This window comes from Saccharomyces mikatae, assembly GCF_947241705.1.
Source record: "Saccharomyces mikatae IFO 1815 strain IFO1815 genome assembly, chromosome: 12".
NCBI classification, from domain to species: domain Eukaryota; kingdom Fungi; phylum Ascomycota; class Saccharomycetes; order Saccharomycetales; family Saccharomycetaceae; genus Saccharomyces; species Saccharomyces mikatae.
Genome location: NC_079267.1, coordinates 663,930 through 681,224, shown reverse-complemented (window position 1 = coordinate 681,224; position 17,295 = coordinate 663,930). Strand labels below are relative to the sequence as shown.

The window sequence follows — 17,295 nt, the reverse complement described above, 5'->3', positions numbered from 1 at the left end:
GGCTGTGAGTCTCGATTGTGTGCTTTGCATCTCGAGGAATAATAGAAAAAACCGAAAACCGAAAAAAATTGTGCCTCAAGAGTATATCCGATATATATGAGCGCAATCGAGTTGCTGGGGCAGTTGCTGGTGCAGTTGCCTAGTATTTCTAAACGAGGCCACCAGGGTTGATTTCGCCCGGCGGGCGAATGGGTGTTGTAGGAACGAGTAACGCGTCGTTTAAGCACGTGAAATGTTGCCCGGCGCACTCAACAAAAAGTAGCAAGCCAAACAGGCGCAGTGGCTCAGCCGCACCTCTCGTACTTTTGCACTCTGCCCATATACCGAGAGGTTGTTGAGATAAGAGAAAGAGATAGAGAGGGAGGGTGGAAGACACACGAAAGTTCTGTACTTGAAGGTTCGCAAAACAATATGTATGGATTTTCCAGTTATCATTTTTTTGATGATGCTCCGCCTCAATGCTGTTCTGTCTTCGTCTTCCATGGAATGGGCATTGAAAAATTATCTATACAGGTGTACGGGTGTAGGGTTTTCTTGCGATATTTCAGGAAAGGACGGAAGTGTTTCCCTATGCGAAAACAGGGATAGCAACGAAATCAAAATGTAGATTTCAATTGTATAATGTAGCTCAGCAACGGATTGACAGCCACTTCTCCATAGCAGGAAGTTTATTCGTTACAGGGTTAAAGCCGCAAAGGCGATTTTTCAGTTAGCGGATGTTTCGCTTTGAATCATTTTGAACGGCGGAAATCAATTAGTTTGCAGAATCGGGAAATTTAATAACATTGGATATGAAAGTTTTCGAACTTAATCTTTCGATGGATAATAAAAAAGAGGGATATTGAGGGCTGCGGCAGCATAGTATCAACGACTAAGAGAACAATTCTTGGGAATTGGATAAAAGCGATATCAGAACCTACGTGGAACAATCACGACTTTTCTATGGTGCCGAACTTGGATTTGGAAACCGCTATACAGATAATCTCTTCACTGGAGACCCAATTGAGCGAGCTCGAATGCGCTACCAAAGAGTATGAAAACGATTTAGAACAAGTCATCTCAAACTTGAAAAAAGATCTTCTTGAAAGCCGCAAACACAACAAGTGTAGCAAGCAACAAATAACTGGGTTGGAGATACAAGTAGATGAGTTGGAAAATGAAAATATCCAACTTAGGAATAAAATCGAAACGTTACAGCTGGAGAGTGACCGACGACTAGAACGCAACGTTCTGCTGGAACACGAGTTAGTCGACACAAAAGATGCTTTACAAAGGCTAAAAGTTAGCAAAGAAGAAGCCTCCGGCGGTGAGACTAAACGAAACACCAGGCCTCCATCCAGTCAAAATAAAAAGATGAAACTTTTTAAGGATACTATCAAAGTTTCCACCACATGCTCAACCTTGTACCTACAAAGCATAACGAAAAATAACAACACCACCAGAAATCACTGTAATATACCAAACACCCAGATCACGCAGTCAACCGTGATAGCAACAACGTCTTCCGTTTAGTAACACATATATAATTGTTTGGATATAGATATACGTACATATTTACAAGCAGGAAAAACGCTGGCGATTCAAGATGACAACCAAGTTTTTGGAACAATTTTCTTCCACCATAGCACAAAATCATAAAAATATAGCTGATTGATACGTCTCTCATAGACCACCCAGTTCGTAAAGTTCTCCCACATCCATTTCAGAGACCATTTTCCACACTCAAAATTAATCTTTTCAACTTTTTCATCATAAACCGTCTTGGCGCAGTACTGAGTCATGATGAGAAACGTCCTTTCTGGCCCGAGTGGATTCTGTAAACATTCATCCAAATGCCTGGTCAGATCGTTAGTTTTCAGGATCAAAAGTACTACACTGGGGATTCTAGACAAAATGCTCATCAAGTCACTTAACAATGTTCCTTCTAGGATCCCATTCGCCATGACGTCCATTTCTTCTTGCGTTCGGCTCTTCGAGATGTCGTAATTTAATGCAGCATCTATGCTACGCCCCGTGATTGCAGCCGCTAAAAGGGGAAACTGTTCATCAGTAATGTTGGCGAATCCCTTAGCGTATTTCTTCATTTTCGTCTGGTCCTTGTCGAATAGTAGTGACAACCAAAATTTGGCATAGAGCCTTCTTGTGCTCGTGCTGGGATACCTATAAAGTCCGTGGTCAAATAAAACGATTTCAAAATTATGGTATCCATTATCTTTACCAGGCTTAACAGATCGTATTGCTAAATTCCCACCATGAGGATCACAATGAATTCCTACGTTAGGTGTAAATATCATGTTATTGAAAATGTGGGAAAGACAACTCGATACCTCACCACGTGAGATATCATGGCCATCAATGTACTCTAAATCATCCAACCTTTTCCCCCCAACATATTCCATGATCAAGATCCTTTTATGGCTTTCAATAACCTTCGGTATTTTCAATGCTGTTTGTTTCTTGAACTTGCTGAAATACCTACGAGTTCTTTCTGCGTTTTCAGCTTCTTTGGTAAAATTTAGCTCGACGTATATCGATGATTGAAGCTCATCACCCAGCCACGTTAGCGGATAATCAGGAAAGAAAACGTCCAACAATTCAAACACTGTTCTTGTCAACATAACATCTAACGGTATGAATTCCTTCAAAGATGGATGTTGACACTTAACGGCTACACTGGAGCCTTTACCATCACTACTTTTCAGTTTGGCTACATGAACTTGTGCCAATGAGGCTACACCTATTGGGGTTTTGTCGAATTCCCAAAACATATCTTCAATACTGGTGCCTAAATCTTCTTTGAATAACTCATCAATTTCTTCATAGGTAGATTCAGGGCAGTGATCTTGTAATGGTATCATTGTATCCGTCCATTCTTTAGGCAGCAGGTACGTCATGGCCCCAATGTGCTGTCCTAATTTGATGTATATTCCACCATTCGATCGTAATGCATGCAGCGTGATCAAAGCACACATTTTATGGCAGTTGTTCAAAGCTACTTCTCGTTCTCTTTTGTCCTCATAACTCTTGTTCAGAGCCCTCTTGTAATGGTAGAAACAACGAGTAGTAGCTTGTGTAACAATGGCAACCCTTTTAGTCGTCAAAGCTGTATGCTTAACAGAATCATGAAAAGTATCACTAAAATTATACAGCACTACTGCTGATGTGATTGAACCTCCCATCAAGAGAGCTTTTCTAGTCCTGGAGCTTCTTTGAGGGATGCTCTTACCTGTCCTTACATATCGACGGAATACCTCAAACGGTAGCTTGTTAAAAAACGCTTTAGTCATTATTCACTTCCAATACTGAATAAGAAACATTCAAATATAATCCTCCTCAAATTTTGATTTAATGAATTCCTTGATTGGATTTCTAATAGCTAAAACAGGAAGGAAGATTAATGTGCATATGTAAGGCAGAGATTTACAATGTATGTTCCTCGGGCCTACATTTTGACCTCTTTTAACGGCATATGAAAAATCTCAAAAAAAAACGAAACACTAAGCAAGTAGGTTCAGAAGCCACAACGATATTAATACAAAGGCCATTTCAGCCTTGCATTTGGTGAATTGCTTTCACTTAGATGAGCCAAAAAAACCAAAAAATAGCAATAATAATGAAACGAAAGCTAAAAATTTCTCTATAAAAGAAGTACGCTATGTAATTAAATAGTTAATTTGAGACGAGGTCCAATTGTGAAGGACAACAGATTACTAACTAGCTTCTGTCAATCAAATTTTTATTGCATTAGTGTGCTTGGTTTTGTTATCTGCCGAAAGTCTATTGGTTGTGTGCGGTTTCAACAGAAAGGTCACGAAAACATGCTAGTCGAAATTTCGATTACTCTAAAATTGGGATTTTCCATCCAATTATTCAACCACTGGAGGATAATGAACAGGTACCTTGTGCTTTTCCGTAACCTTTGAATTTTTATAAGATAAATAAGTATTCCAAAATATTGCGACAACATTAACGGATAGTAACCTATGTTGTAAAGGAACAACAGAAAAGTTGACCGCTTGAAACACTGGCCAAACCGCCCAATTAGTCAAAAGCGTGGGCCACCATTGTTCTTTAATTTTCAATTTAGCTACATCAAACGATCTACCTTCCATGATGGACATACATGTAAAATAAAAGGGTAAACCTAACGGTGCGAACGCCAACTGATCGACAGCCACCCGTAAAACCATATTAGACCAGTGATACTGAGGCTTATTACGCATATAGATATTGTTATTCAAGATTTTGTACCACTTGTCACCTATAAAGGAGAAAATCAAAGAACCATAAATGACAGCTCTAGCTGTCCGTTTATAATCATAACTCTTGTCTAATTTCGATGTTGGGAATAGGAATTGGGCAGAAACGTCACCAACTCCAAATAATACACCTGTCATTATTGCGTTCGTTGTTTTGGGTCTTCTCTTTAAGCTCGCTTCATACACACGCAATAGCCTCATTGTAAAGTAGTGTCAATTATATCTTTCTAGTCTTTTTTTAAAGCAGAATGGATTATCATAATATTTGAATAGTGTTTCTGCCATCATATATAACTGAAGATCCTTTTCATTTTTTTTTTAGTTTGTACTTATACTGTTCAAAGTTCTATATTTAAGGGACAAGGAGGGGCTACTGTTTCCCGAGACTCTTTTGTTACAATCGGAGAGAAAAGGTCAATCAATACGTAATAAGAATAATAATAAAATTCTAGATCGGTTTACGCACATACATCGTGTGCAATATAGAAGCTGTCTCAACGATGTGACGGTATATTTTTTTATGTGCTTTGATTACTTACTAAATGCTAATTGAATACATAGCGTCTTGAATATTCTCTTGGGGGAATCCATTCATCGTGCCTAGCCCATTAAAAAATGCCATTCTTGAATTTTTCGGGTATATTTTCCAGTTCTATTCTAGATTCTAGTTCATCGTCTGTTATTACGGTAGCTCTCGAAGCGCCTCTTTGGACTTCTTCTTCGTGTTCTATTTCATGTTCATGATGAAGCAACTCATGTTCTATGTCTTCTTTGTGTACGACTTTAACTTCTGGATCTTTGTCCTTATGAAACTTATTCCAGTGATGTATTTCATATTCTAGTTCAAAATCAGAATGGTGACCTACTCCAACCCCAAGATCAGGGAACTTGTTTCCTCTCTTTGCGAATTCTAGATACTCCTCCTTAGTAATTTTGGTATCATCATCAACATCTAGCAGTTTCATTATGAATTTAACAACACGTTTAGCCGTTTCACTGTCAATTTTTTCAGATTCATCATGTTGCCCCATGCCATCACCGGTCCCCACAATTTCTTCACGGTTCAACCCATAAAGGGATAAAATATCGTTATCATCTAAATATCCCTTCTTCTTAACATCGTGCAACGCAAAGAAAGTCTCTGGAGTGTAGTCTTTCAACTGGTGCTCATGGTCCATATGCCATTCTTCCCAGGTTAAACCTTCAGGCAGCTTCTCATTTTCCACATTAATTTCTGATCCCATTTCTGCCGTGGCAGTTACTTTATATAAAGCCAAAGCCAAAGGAAGTAATAATCCTTTCAAAAACCTCATTTCCACAATATTGTTAATACAGGAATTGAAACGTTACGTAGTAGTTATTCCTCAGTTTTCCGAAACAAGAATGTGCTACTTTCATTTACAATCATTCTATATGGTACGTCGTCTATTTCTATTTTTCAATGTGAAAAAAGTTTCGTTACCCTCTTGCCGAAAGAAGTATGAAGCGACTATATTCTCCACATGGTTAAAAGCTTGAGAATGTACATGAAGATCGGGCTGACAAGGAAAATCGCTTATCTTTTAAATAATGCGTCTCTTTATAATAAGGAAATTGCGTCTATATTTTACCAGAATAAACAATATTACAAAAACATAGAAATTAAAATATACATAATAAATTATTGATCAATAAAAATCTTGGGGAAAACCGGAGGAACAATGATCAAAAAGATTAGAATTCTTCGTCAGAAGAAACGTAAGCATCACCCAATTCCTTCTTTTTCTTCATTCTCTCCTTCTTCTTCTTTCTCAATTCCGCAGAAGACAACTTCTTCTTCTTCTTACCACCGGCAATCTTGTTACCCATAGCATCGAATTTATCTTCTTCGTCCTCCTTCTTTTCAATTCTTGGACCAGCACCTTGACCACTAACCCAGTTGTGACCAGATGGAGTCATTCTACCGTCCTTGACAGCCCAGACTTCTTCAGTCAAGTTCTTTGTGAATTCAGCAGAGTGAGTAATGATAATAACACCACCTTCGAATTCCTTCAAAGCCTTAGATAAAGCACCCAAAGAGTCTCTATCCAAATAGTTGGTAGGTTCATCTAAAACGATCAAGTGAGGTCTTTGCCATGTACCGGCAGCTAAGACCAACTTAACTTTTTGACCACCAGACAAACCTCTAATTCTGGAGTGAGAAACAATTTCTGGGTCCAAACCCAACATGGAACAATGTTCTTCAATTTCCTTTCTGGTTAATGGACGGAATTGACCAGAAGCCAAAGCTTCCTTCATATCAACTTCAGCAACCATCTTGGCATGAGACTCAACCAATTCACCTCTTGGAATCCAAGCGTTGTCGACGGACATCATTGGAACCCATCTTTCAGATTTCATACCAATGTTTTCACCCAACAAGAAAGAACATTCATATTCGTAGGTGTTCTTGAACTTTCTTCTGGAGTGAATACCGGCAATTCTTCTTGGGGTACCTTCAATCTTGAAGATCTTGTTCATAGCTTCAGCATCGTTTTCGTTGATTTGTCTGTTAGCTCTGTCCATAGTTTCTCTGTCTTCACCAGTTTGGAATCTCCATTGAATATATTCGGATGGAGTTTTGTCCAAATGTGATTCGATATGAGCAAAAGCGTGTTGCTTGATGTAAGCAATACGACAATTTTCGTGAGTGTAAACTTCACCAGAGGTTGGTAATAGTTCACCAGTCAAGACATTAATCAAAGTAGACTTACCAGCACCGTTTGGACCAATGACAGCAATTCTCGAGGATAAAGAACATTGGAAGTTAATGTCAGTGATTTGGGGTTTAGAAGTACCTGGATATTGGAATTCCATGTTGGAAACCTTGACAATAGCCTTTTGCTTAGTCTTAACACCTTCCAAGTAACCTGGTTCTGGGAACTTGAATTCTAATTCGGTATTAGATAATTCTTCGTAGGCCTTAGCGGCTGGACATTTCTTAACAAATTCGGTAAAGTTACCCTTGTACTTTCTCAACTTCAAACCTTCGTAGTTGATAATATATTCACAAACGTTATCTAAGAAAACAGAATCGTGAGAAATAGTAATGGAGGTGATACCACAAGTGTTCAAGTAGTTAACTAACCAAGCAACATTAACGGTATCCAAATGGTTAGTTGGTTCATCTAACAACAAGATATCAGCATTTCTCAACACAGCTCTAGCTAGAGCCAACTTCATCTTCCAACCACCAGATAGGGCAGAGATTGGCATAGAAATCATTTCATCGGTGAAACCAAACTCAATCAATTTGTCCTTGATAGCTTCCTTGGTACCGACACCAGATTCGAAAACAAAATCTAAGACAGAAGTGTCAGAGTGAGTACCATCAATATCGTGTTCAACATAGACGGTTCTACATTCTTCTTGGGTTGGGAAACCATCGACTTGTCCGTTAGCAATAGCTCTCATTAAAGTGGATTTACCACAACCGTTTGGACCACAGATACCATATCTTCTAGCTCTCTTCAATCTCAATTGAGTTTTGTTCAACAAGATTTTAGCACCGTAAGCCAAAGAGAATTCACAGTTACATAGATCTTCACCTTCATCTTCTTCATCATCGAAGTTTGGACCAACTGGAATGTTGTCAACAGCTCTCTTTCTGAATTCATCCAAAATGTCCTTAGCCTTCTTTTCGTGTAAGAAGATGGTCATGTATGGAGTAATGTGAGTGAACCAAGCTTGTTGGTCAATGATTCTTTCGTCAATCAAATCAGCACCAATGGCGGCAATGTATTCAACAACAATCTTGAATCTTGGAGCAACGGTTTCTTCCTTCAACAAGTCGTTAACAACTTGCAAAGTAGTAGAAACATCACCTGCATGAGAAGCTTCTGGGATAACGTCGTCTTCACCAACGTTACCAACTCTTTTCAAAGTCTTCAAAGCTCTCAATGTAACTTCTCTGGCTTCTGGATCAGCAATGGTAGCAAAGTTACCCTTCAAACCAGGCAACAATTTACCCAAGAAAGGAGCAATAACTTGTGGATCTTCGACCAACTTACACATGTTATCAATGATAACAGCTGACTTACGTTTGATACCGGTTTCTCTTTCGTTCAAACCTCTAGACAACAATGGAACCATAATAGACAAAGTAGCTGGGGTGACTTCAGCAACGAAAGTAGTAGCACCTAACAAATGGACTGTTTCTGGAACTTGAGTTGGGTCAGCAATACATTGAATCAAACTTGGAATGAAACGTTCAATATCCTTGTTGTCAACAGTTTCGGTGGCCTTAGTCATGGTGGCAGTAGCAGCGGCCTTGACTTCCTTCTTGGTGTCCCACATAGTTTCTGACAAAACTGGAATCAATTCAGGCATTCTTAGAGCGACTTGGTCCTTAGCAGCATCAACCATAGCGGAGAAAGCAGCAAGAATAGAAATCTTTTCTTGCCATTTGTTGGTTTCGACGATAGCGTTAGTTAAATGTGGCAACAAAGCTTTGACGGCAACTGGGTTAACAGCATTGACGATAGAAATCAAAGTTTCACTGGCAATAGTTTGAATTTCCTTGTCCTTGTGACCAGCGTTGCTGCAAATAGCTGGAACCAATTCAACGATGTATGGTTCGACAGATGGAGACAAGTTAGATTGGTTAGCAATATGAGCAACAGCTTGCATGGAGTTAGCAGCGGTCTTCTTGTCCTTGATACCCTTGGTCAATTCACAGAAGAAGTGTTCTGGAACATCATGTTCAATAATGTTACCATTCAAGAAAGAAGCGACTTCAGAAGCGATATCATCTCTGTTGTCAGCAGTAGCAACAGATAACTTCTGGAAGAGTTCTTCTAGAACTTTAATGGATTGCTGGGAATCAGACATCTTTTAATGTTATCGATGGATTCGAACTAGAAAAATACACAGTTTTTTTCGAAAATAAGTCAAGAAAAGGAAGAGAATGAAAGGATTATGTGAGAGAGATTTCCATTAAAATTTTGATGCAAAAGGTTTTATAAAATTTCCTATCTTATATGTAAGATGAGATGAGATAATTGTACTCGAGAAAGCGAAAAAATTTTCACCAACGCAAAAAAAGAAAAAAAAAATATGAAAAACATTTCTTTTTACCCGTTTGAAATGATTAAAAATTTAGGGTTGTGCATGGGTGGGGTCTTAGAGACAGCAGCAGAAAGTGACAAAACGGACTCTTTTCTTTTTTTGTTCCGCCTTTTCTTTATTTTATTTTTTTTTCTTTTACTTCCTATCCATTACCCAGCCCGTCATGATATTACGATACGTAATTGGGCCCTTTCCCAAGGGACGGGTTAACATGGATTGACAAGTTGCTTTAAAAATAATGAGAAAAAGTAGTCAAAGACAAAGGTATGCCGAATGAGGCACGCCAATCAATATTTACTTGCCTTTCTTTTTTTGTTGAACCATTTGAATATATACGCCCGTAAAATATTTGTAAAGTATATATGTATGGGAGAAGTTCGATATTTATATACCCTCTTGAAAGAGAAAAGTAGAAGGATAGAAACAGGACAGGAATTTTCTATTCCTGGATGGTGGCACTAATTGGAACTTGTGGTCCCAGGTCATCCTTTTGAACCTTCTTTCTCCTTTGTAAAATTGTAGACGTATCCAGAGTTAGTTGGAACATGTTTTGTTCCAGTTGTTCATCTCCTCGAGCGTCATTGTAATTATCTTCCGATTCCTCGTCTTCAACAAGCGAACCCAGTCCTCCACGCGTTCCCATACGATCTTCTTCGGTACGTTTCACAGCGTTACCAATGTCAAAGGCATCACGCATAGCAACAGCAGCTGGTGAAAACAGTAGCGAGGAATCTCTCTGAAAAAGTTGGAATTGTTTCTTATGTAGATGGCGTTTCTCGGAAGTACCTGCTTTCTTTTGTGAAGATTCGCCCTTCTTTGGTAGACAATCGAATGAGTTCAACCATGGGTCGTTCAAAAATTGGTCGATATCATATCTTTTAGATGGCTCTAATTCTAATAGTTTAGCTACAGCATTCTTAGCACCGGCACTAATTTCATCCCACCAAGGTTTTAGAAAAGTATACTCACCTCTTGATATTTTTTCGGTCAAGGTGTCAATTTTTTCATCATAAAATGGTGGAAACCCACATAACATTGTGTATAAAACACAACCAATTCCCCACATGTCTACTTTCATAGAGTAGTGTTCATCTTTGACAACTTCAGGAGCAGTATAACCTACCGTACCACAAGGAGTCTTGGTGTTTTTGGAGAAGATTTGTTTAGACAAACCAAAATCAGCTAGTTTTACTATACCGATTCCACCACCACCAATTTCCGGCGTGAATATACCTTCGTCTGCCTTCGTTTGCGGATCATCCGATTTCCTGAATTTTGGTTTTACGGAGGGTGTGAACTCAATCGGCTCGAACAGAAGATTTTCCGGTTTTATATCACGATGCACTACACCTAATGAATGCATATGTTTAACAGCCAGTGCTAATTGTTTGATTACATGTTTTGATAAATCTTCGCTGAAATAGGTTAATCTGACAATCTCGCCAAATATTTCTCCGCCAGTTAGCAACTCTTGAATAATATAATAGTAACTATCTGTTTCTTGAAAATCTATGAAAGCGACAATTTGTGAACAACCAGCAGAGACCGTTTTATGTAGTGCAACCTCTTTCAAAACTTGATCTCTAGAAGAAGTCTTAGTGCTGTCCTTCCCTTTGTCTTTTTTGTGATGATCACCATTAATTGAGGATAAATCTGCCTTTTTAATAACTTTAATGGCTACGGCTTTATAGTTTTTGCTTAGAAACTCATTAGAACTATTTTTAGCAGGTATGGCTCGAAAGACCTTTGAAAAGGCACCTTCACCAATTTTATTGATTAGTCTGTAACCCATTAGCTCCTTCTGTTCGAGAAAGGACTTTTCTGGGGTTTCATCTTCCAAGTGTTCATCATCAGTATCGTCATCTTGACTATCATCCATAACCACACTCTCTTCCGGAAGAGATCCATCAGAAATTAACGGGTCATAACTTATTTGATCTTCAAAACTTTCACGAACATTTATTTCTGATTCAGGAATAACTGTTTCTACATTTTCAGTGGTAATGTTATCACTAGGAGAGGAATCTGAATCTATTGTGGCTACTAATTCATCGGTTAAAGACTTCATATGATGATCATCAGCGATAGCATTTGAATACTGAGTTGTATTTCTATTCTGATAAATTTCATTAGCAGAGGAAATATCCTGGGAAACATTTCTATTATCCGCACCGCTCGACTTAGTCTTACCCTTGAATGATTTTTTAGATCCCTGAGACAAATCCGCTTGGCCCGGTTTCTTTTTCGAGAAAAGAGCCTTTATTTTGAGCATCGACGATATTCTGTTGCAATATTTTTAACAAAGTATACACTTAACAGTAAGTTCGTCTTACACGGTTGAAATGTTTGTGCTCAGATAATGAATTAATTTTCTTAGATTTTATTTTCTTTTATTTTTTCGATGTCACTCGCTTTTTTCTCTTTGACCGGTTCGTCCTTTTTAGTAAGCGTTTGTTTGAAAAGATAAATTGTTTATAGGCTAAATAAAGCAATAAGGATGGTGATTGACTTCGCTGAGAAGGGCTATTGCTGATTTTTACCAGTTGATATTCTTTGTGAATTATTTTTTTTAATCGTAGGATTTATAAATATGACCTTGAACCTCCTCAGTAATTTTGAAGTGGAATAAACAACAACAGCGAAGGTCCCTTTATCCTATTATTTTTCTTGTTTTCTGTAAAATAGAAGGTTGCAAGATTTTATGTCAGCGTGCTCGTGTGACTGACTAAAACTGAAGTTGTATGGAACGTGGTGACTCTTTTCCAGCCTCCGTACTTTCAAGAATAAGGAGATGAGAAACCGCTAAAAAAGTTCTGCGCAACGGATCTTGATTAACTTAAAGATATTGTAGAATGACTCCTAGTTTTAAGTTGAGTTCCTAAATGGCAAACTAACAAATAAGAGAGAGGAAGTTGACCATAAATACAAGGCCATACGAGGAGAATAGGGTGGCTTTACTCCTATATGCTCTCAAGGAAGTAATTCTGGTCGCATCTCTTGAGAAGGATAAGAAAGGGCTCATTTTTTCCCTTTTCGGAATTCTCAAACTGCTACCCGTTTTTTCCAGATTTACAGTAATTGAAATGTGGCTGACGAATGCGTCGATTTGTTACTTTCTAGATACAGTTTGAAGACATGAACTGTAGGAAAACCCAACTTGTTTGACGTTAGATGAGTGATGAAGTTACCCTTGTAGCAAGGGAGTACAGCTTAGTCGCCGAAAGGTGCGACTTTTTCCTAGACAGTGATTCATTTGACTCAGTAGTAGCAGTATTGCCAGCTCTAGATCAGAAACAAGAGATTCTAACACAAAAAAGTAGTAAGAACGGAAAAGAACTACTTAATGTGGCTTCGGTAAATATCGAGATACCAGAGAGCACATTCCTTTCTAAAGACACAAAATTTCCATCTAAATTTAGTGTAAATATAGAAATCTTGCCGTGGGAAAATGATAAAGAAGCAACAATTATTGTTTCATCAGATTCCGTAACCTTATTCCAAATCGGGTTTTCAATGGTGAAAGACTCAAATTCTACTGTAGGCAATCAACTCCCACTAATTTTGAATATATGTGCTCATAAAAATCAAGAAAAATTCCTGAGAGAACAGTTAGCAAACCATAAATGCTCAGAGGGGAGGCCGTCAAGAAAGAAAAGAAAAAAAAATTCAGATGTTAACGATCCTGAAATTCTCCTTAAAAGACGTATACATGAATTATCTTTGTCTTACAAGGATTTTGAATGTTCTCCTATCATATTAAAGCAGCTTCAAGGTTCTCCTTCGAAATGGATACTGTCCTTTACTTTGAAGCTGAAGTTCTTAAAAAACAAATTCAATCGGTTTTCTCTGGAAGCTAACCAAATATTGGACCTAACGTACTCTGATAGGGACGACAATGAATTCGAGCAGTACCACAAGCACGTTCATATCCACTCAAATTTCATCCAAAAGCAATTCACTTCTCAAATCTTGGAATATAGTAAAGATAGATTATCAAGAATCAAACCATTCTTATCCCAATCTATACCAGGCCTAAAGGTTAATCTTTTACCATTCCAGCGGGTGAGTGTTGAGTGGATGCTAATCAAAGAAGGATATGGTATTTCTTTTAGTGATATACCTATGACCACCGATGAAGTTGGACTCAAAAAATTTATGAACGAATATTATGCATATGGCTATGAACTGATTGTACGCAGCGCTTCTGAGACGGGACCATCATTGTTGTGGAACAAACTAACGGGTTATATCCTAACAGTTGATGATGCTGCTTATTTGTACAATCAATATAGGAAAGAAAGCTTAGATAATGACAATCCAATTCGTGCAAAAGGGGTGTTGGCTGAGGAAATGGGGTTGGGCAAAACTATTGAAATTTTGTCATTAATTCTTCTAAATAGAAGGAAGTTAAACGACCTGGGGGCAACGTTTATCGATGATGAGAATAGAACAATAACAAAAACAAAAACAACTTTAATTATTTGTCCTAATGCTATCCTAAAACAATGGCTGGAAGAAATCGAGTCACACGCGCATTGCTTAAAATGGTATAACTACAAAGGATATAACGAGATAATGAAGACTTGTAAAACTGTAGATGAAGCTGTTCAACATTTATCCCGATATGATATTATAGTTACGTCATATAATGTTATCGCGACGGAAGTCCATCATGCTGAATTTAACCGCAGTATCAGATCAAGAAGATTGAAAAGCCCGAAGTATGATTATTCTTCACCACTAGCTTTGATGCAGTTTTATAGAATTATTCTGGATGAAGTTCAAATGCTACGTAGTTCATCAACATACTCTGCTAAATGTACGAGTCTACTTCATAGAATACACACATGGGGTGTTTCTGGGACTCCAATACAGAGCATTTACAATTTTAGGATGATCATGTCTTATCTTAAGCTGCACCCATTTTGTGATGAGGTAGATTTTATTCGGACTCTACAAGAAGAAATAAAACTGAGAAGTGAGGCTGACAATTATACCGACAGTGATTTGGTATGTCAGTTAAAGGGTGTTCGATTTTCTATTAAGGAGTGTATGAACATTTTTTATAGATATGATCTTTGTATAAGGCATTCTAAAGCCGATGTTGCATCTCAAATTCATATCCCTCAACAGCATAATTTCATCATTCCCTTGGAGTTTGCACCTATAGAGTGGGATAACTATTTGAATCTTTGGAATAACTTTCTAGAGTTGAGTGGTTACAACTCGGACGGCAGCGGATCATCTCGTGTTAGTAACGCCTTTTTAAATGAATGGTTGGCTAAACTACGATATATTTGTTGTCATGCATTGTTCCCCGAAATTTTGAATACCCGACAGAAACATCTCCATGGACATTCAACAAAGATTTCAAATATCAATGATATTCTATATTCTATGCGAATAGACGCATTTGACAGTCTCATTGGTTATTATAGAGAGAAATTCCATTTATCGATCAAGCAGGCTCAGTACGAACTTGAAATCTCTAACAAACCGCCTAAAGCTCTTGAATTACTGATCAAGATTAGAGATCATTTGATGATACACATGAGCCGAAAATTCAATGTCGAGGATCCTTTTGATAAATCTTTGGACCTCGGTGAAGATCAAGACGAGAAGAAACCTGGCGAAAACGGGACATCTCTCTACAACGCGAGTGGTGAACAATTAAACGCTGCTAAGGACAATGACAATTACGGCGATGAGGAATTATTACCCAACCATTTGAAGAAAAAAGGATTACGTGCTATGATGAATTTACTTCACGATTGCTACTTCTTCCTCGGTTCTGCCTACTATAATTTGGGCTCTCGTAAACTAGAAGAGGTAGATGATAGAAATAAAAAAAAAGAATTTGAGAGGTTGATTTACTCAGATTTTTTCCCGAAGAATGAATTAGAAGTGATTGAAGAGAGTAGACTTCTAGAACAAGAAAATTATGCTAATGCAGAAATTTTAAGGAAAACAATTCTTTCTTCTGAGGTTAAAAAAGTTGATATAACGATCAAACTAGCCAAAGCTAAATATTCTCTCAGTAATAGCGATGTGTCTCTACGATTGATGAATATAGAATTTGATCATAGAAACGATTACTCGTCTAATTTAGCGGTATCTCGTTGTTTCAAGTCTTTAAGTAAATTGATACAAGCATTGAATGAACAAAGTAAAGGCTTTAATGAGCTGCTAGATGAATTACTTGGAACCATTTATGAACCAGTCTACAATACAGAAGATATTGATACCGGTGATAAAATTGCTAGTAATGAAGAATACTCAACATCGATTGATAGTCAAGACAAAATATTCAGTCTTTTAGGTTGTTTGGAGATAATTTTAAATAATAGGGACAATGTTTTAACTACTGATTCTGAAGTTAAAATCCCGAAGCATCTGGTGCCGGAAGGCTCAATAATCTCAGAGTACCACAAGCAGCTGTTGAATAACTTGCAATTGATTTCAGGAACTCCTTTACGAACTATTTTTGATGAGTTAAAGAATAGCAGAATAGTGAGACGCATATCAATCAACGAGAGCGAACCTGCTATTCGAAACTTCGAAGACTACTTGCTGCAATACGAAGTGGAAAGTAAAAATTTATTCAAGTACAACAAACAGATTAGAGAATCATTGAAAATGCTAGGTTCAATATATAACGCGAAAACAGAGTATTATAGTCAGTTACAAAGAATCTCTGATTCCTTGGTGTCCTTGCACTCTTTAGGTTCTCCACAACTTAGTCACCTGGTTAAAACTATTAAAAAGTCATTGGGTGGTACCTTAGATGCAAAAATCAATAACACTGAATCACGGTTGATATATTTAAAGAACTTGTCAAGATTAAAAGACACGTTAAATGAGAATCAAATTTTAAGTTGTTCTATTTGTTTGGGTGAAGTTGAGATAGGTGCCATTATTAAGTGTGGACATTATTTTTGCAAGAACTGTATCCTTACTTGGTTACGAGCCCATAGCAAATGTCCCATATGCAAGAGTGTCTGTAGTGTATCGGAGGTTTACAACTTTAAATTCAAGAACTCAAAGGAAAGCAAAGAAAAAGAACCTGAGGAGCGACAGGAAGAAAATAGTGATTCAAATCAAGATAATTTAAATGGAGTTTCTAGAGTACCTGATTTAGACGAAGTAGAAAAGCTATTTGGAAGTAAGTACAAACAATTTCCTCAAATCAGTGAAGTTCATCAAATTCGCATAAAGGAAAGTTTTGGCGCCAAGATTGATTTCATTATCAAATTAATATCGTATTTGAAATTAAAAAGCGAGCAGGAAAATAATGATCCGCCACAAGTTATTTTATACTCACAGAAGACTGAATATTTAAAGGTTATTGGTAAAATATTGAAATTGTATTACATTGAATATTTGGCATGCTTATCCAATACAGCCACTGTTGGTGAAACCATAAATAATTTTAAACTTCACCCTTCAATCACTTGTTTATTACTAAATGTGAAAACTTTAGGGGCAGGCTTAAATTTGATGAATGCAAAACATATTTTTCTACTAGATCCTATTCTTAATAACAGCGATGAGTTACAAGCAATGGGAAGGAATAATCGTATAGGGCAAGATGAGGAAACATATGTATGGAATTTCATGATTAAAAATACAGTTGAAGAAAACATCCTCAGATATAAATGTATACTTGAGGAGCGCAAAAGGAAAGAGAAGTTAAAAAGAAGCAATAATTGCGATAGTACAGAAGTTGAGAAGGATGAGGAAGATAATGATGATGTGAAGTTTGAGATAAGTGTGGGAGACCAAGAAGTTAGCAACGAACACCTGTGGAACTGCTTTTTTCATAGTAGTGATTAAAGGAGGATAACGTCTTGCCTTTTATTGGACATGAAGTGTTGAACTTTATCGTCAACATACGCTGTAATTAATCCAGGACGAAATACATCAATAAAATTGTGTGATTTTTAATTTTTAT

At 37.5% G+C, this 17,295-nt stretch overlaps 7 protein-coding genes across 7 annotated transcripts; 2 read left to right on the top strand and 5 right to left on the bottom strand.

Annotated features, from left to right (window-relative positions):
- Positions 1-942: 942 nt before the first annotated feature.
- Positions 943-1,512, top strand: NDL1 (Ndl1p; the record flags this gene model as incomplete). Its single annotated transcript, XM_056224360.1, has 1 exon — positions 943-1,512. The coding sequence occupies one exon, from the start codon at positions 943-945 to the stop codon at positions 1,510-1,512; it is 570 nt and encodes a 189-aa protein (XP_056078287.1).
- Positions 1,513-1,580: 68 nt separating this feature from the next.
- On the bottom strand, positions 1,581-3,287 carry CQD2 (Cqd2p; the record flags this gene model as incomplete). Its single annotated transcript, XM_056224359.1, has 1 exon — positions 1,581-3,287. One exon carries the CDS (start codon positions 3,285-3,287, stop codon positions 1,581-1,583), a length of 1,707 nt encoding a protein of 568 aa, XP_056078286.1.
- A 579-nt stretch (positions 3,288-3,866) lies between these two features.
- On the bottom strand, positions 3,867-4,460 carry SYM1 (ethanol metabolism protein; the record flags this gene model as incomplete). The annotated part of the gene is made up of 1 exon (XM_056224358.1): positions 3,867-4,460. One exon carries the CDS (start codon positions 4,458-4,460, stop codon positions 3,867-3,869), a length of 594 nt encoding a protein of 197 aa, XP_056078285.1.
- A 407-nt stretch (positions 4,461-4,867) lies between these two features.
- Positions 4,868-5,572, bottom strand: SSP120 (nucleobindin SSP120; the record flags this gene model as incomplete). Its single annotated transcript, XM_056224357.1, has 1 exon — positions 4,868-5,572. The coding sequence occupies one exon, from the start codon at positions 5,570-5,572 to the stop codon at positions 4,868-4,870; it is 705 nt and encodes a 234-aa protein (XP_056078284.1).
- A 400-nt stretch (positions 5,573-5,972) lies between these two features.
- Positions 5,973-9,107, bottom strand: YEF3 (translation elongation factor EF-3; the record flags this gene model as incomplete). The annotated part of the gene is made up of 1 exon (XM_056224356.1): positions 5,973-9,107. One exon carries the CDS (start codon positions 9,105-9,107, stop codon positions 5,973-5,975), a length of 3,135 nt encoding a protein of 1,044 aa, XP_056078283.1.
- Positions 9,108-9,783: 676 nt separating this feature from the next.
- RCK2 (serine/threonine protein kinase RCK2) lies at positions 9,784-11,616 on the bottom strand (the record flags this gene model as incomplete). Its single annotated transcript, XM_056224355.1, has 1 exon — positions 9,784-11,616. One exon carries the CDS (start codon positions 11,614-11,616, stop codon positions 9,784-9,786), a length of 1,833 nt encoding a protein of 610 aa, XP_056078282.1.
- Positions 11,617-12,515: 899 nt separating this feature from the next.
- IRC20 (E3 ubiquitin-protein ligase IRC20) lies at positions 12,516-17,177 on the top strand (the record flags this gene model as incomplete). Its single annotated transcript, XM_056224354.1, has 1 exon — positions 12,516-17,177. One exon carries the CDS (start codon positions 12,516-12,518, stop codon positions 17,175-17,177), a length of 4,662 nt encoding a protein of 1,553 aa, XP_056078281.1.
- Between the last annotated feature and the right edge of the window lie 118 nt (positions 17,178-17,295).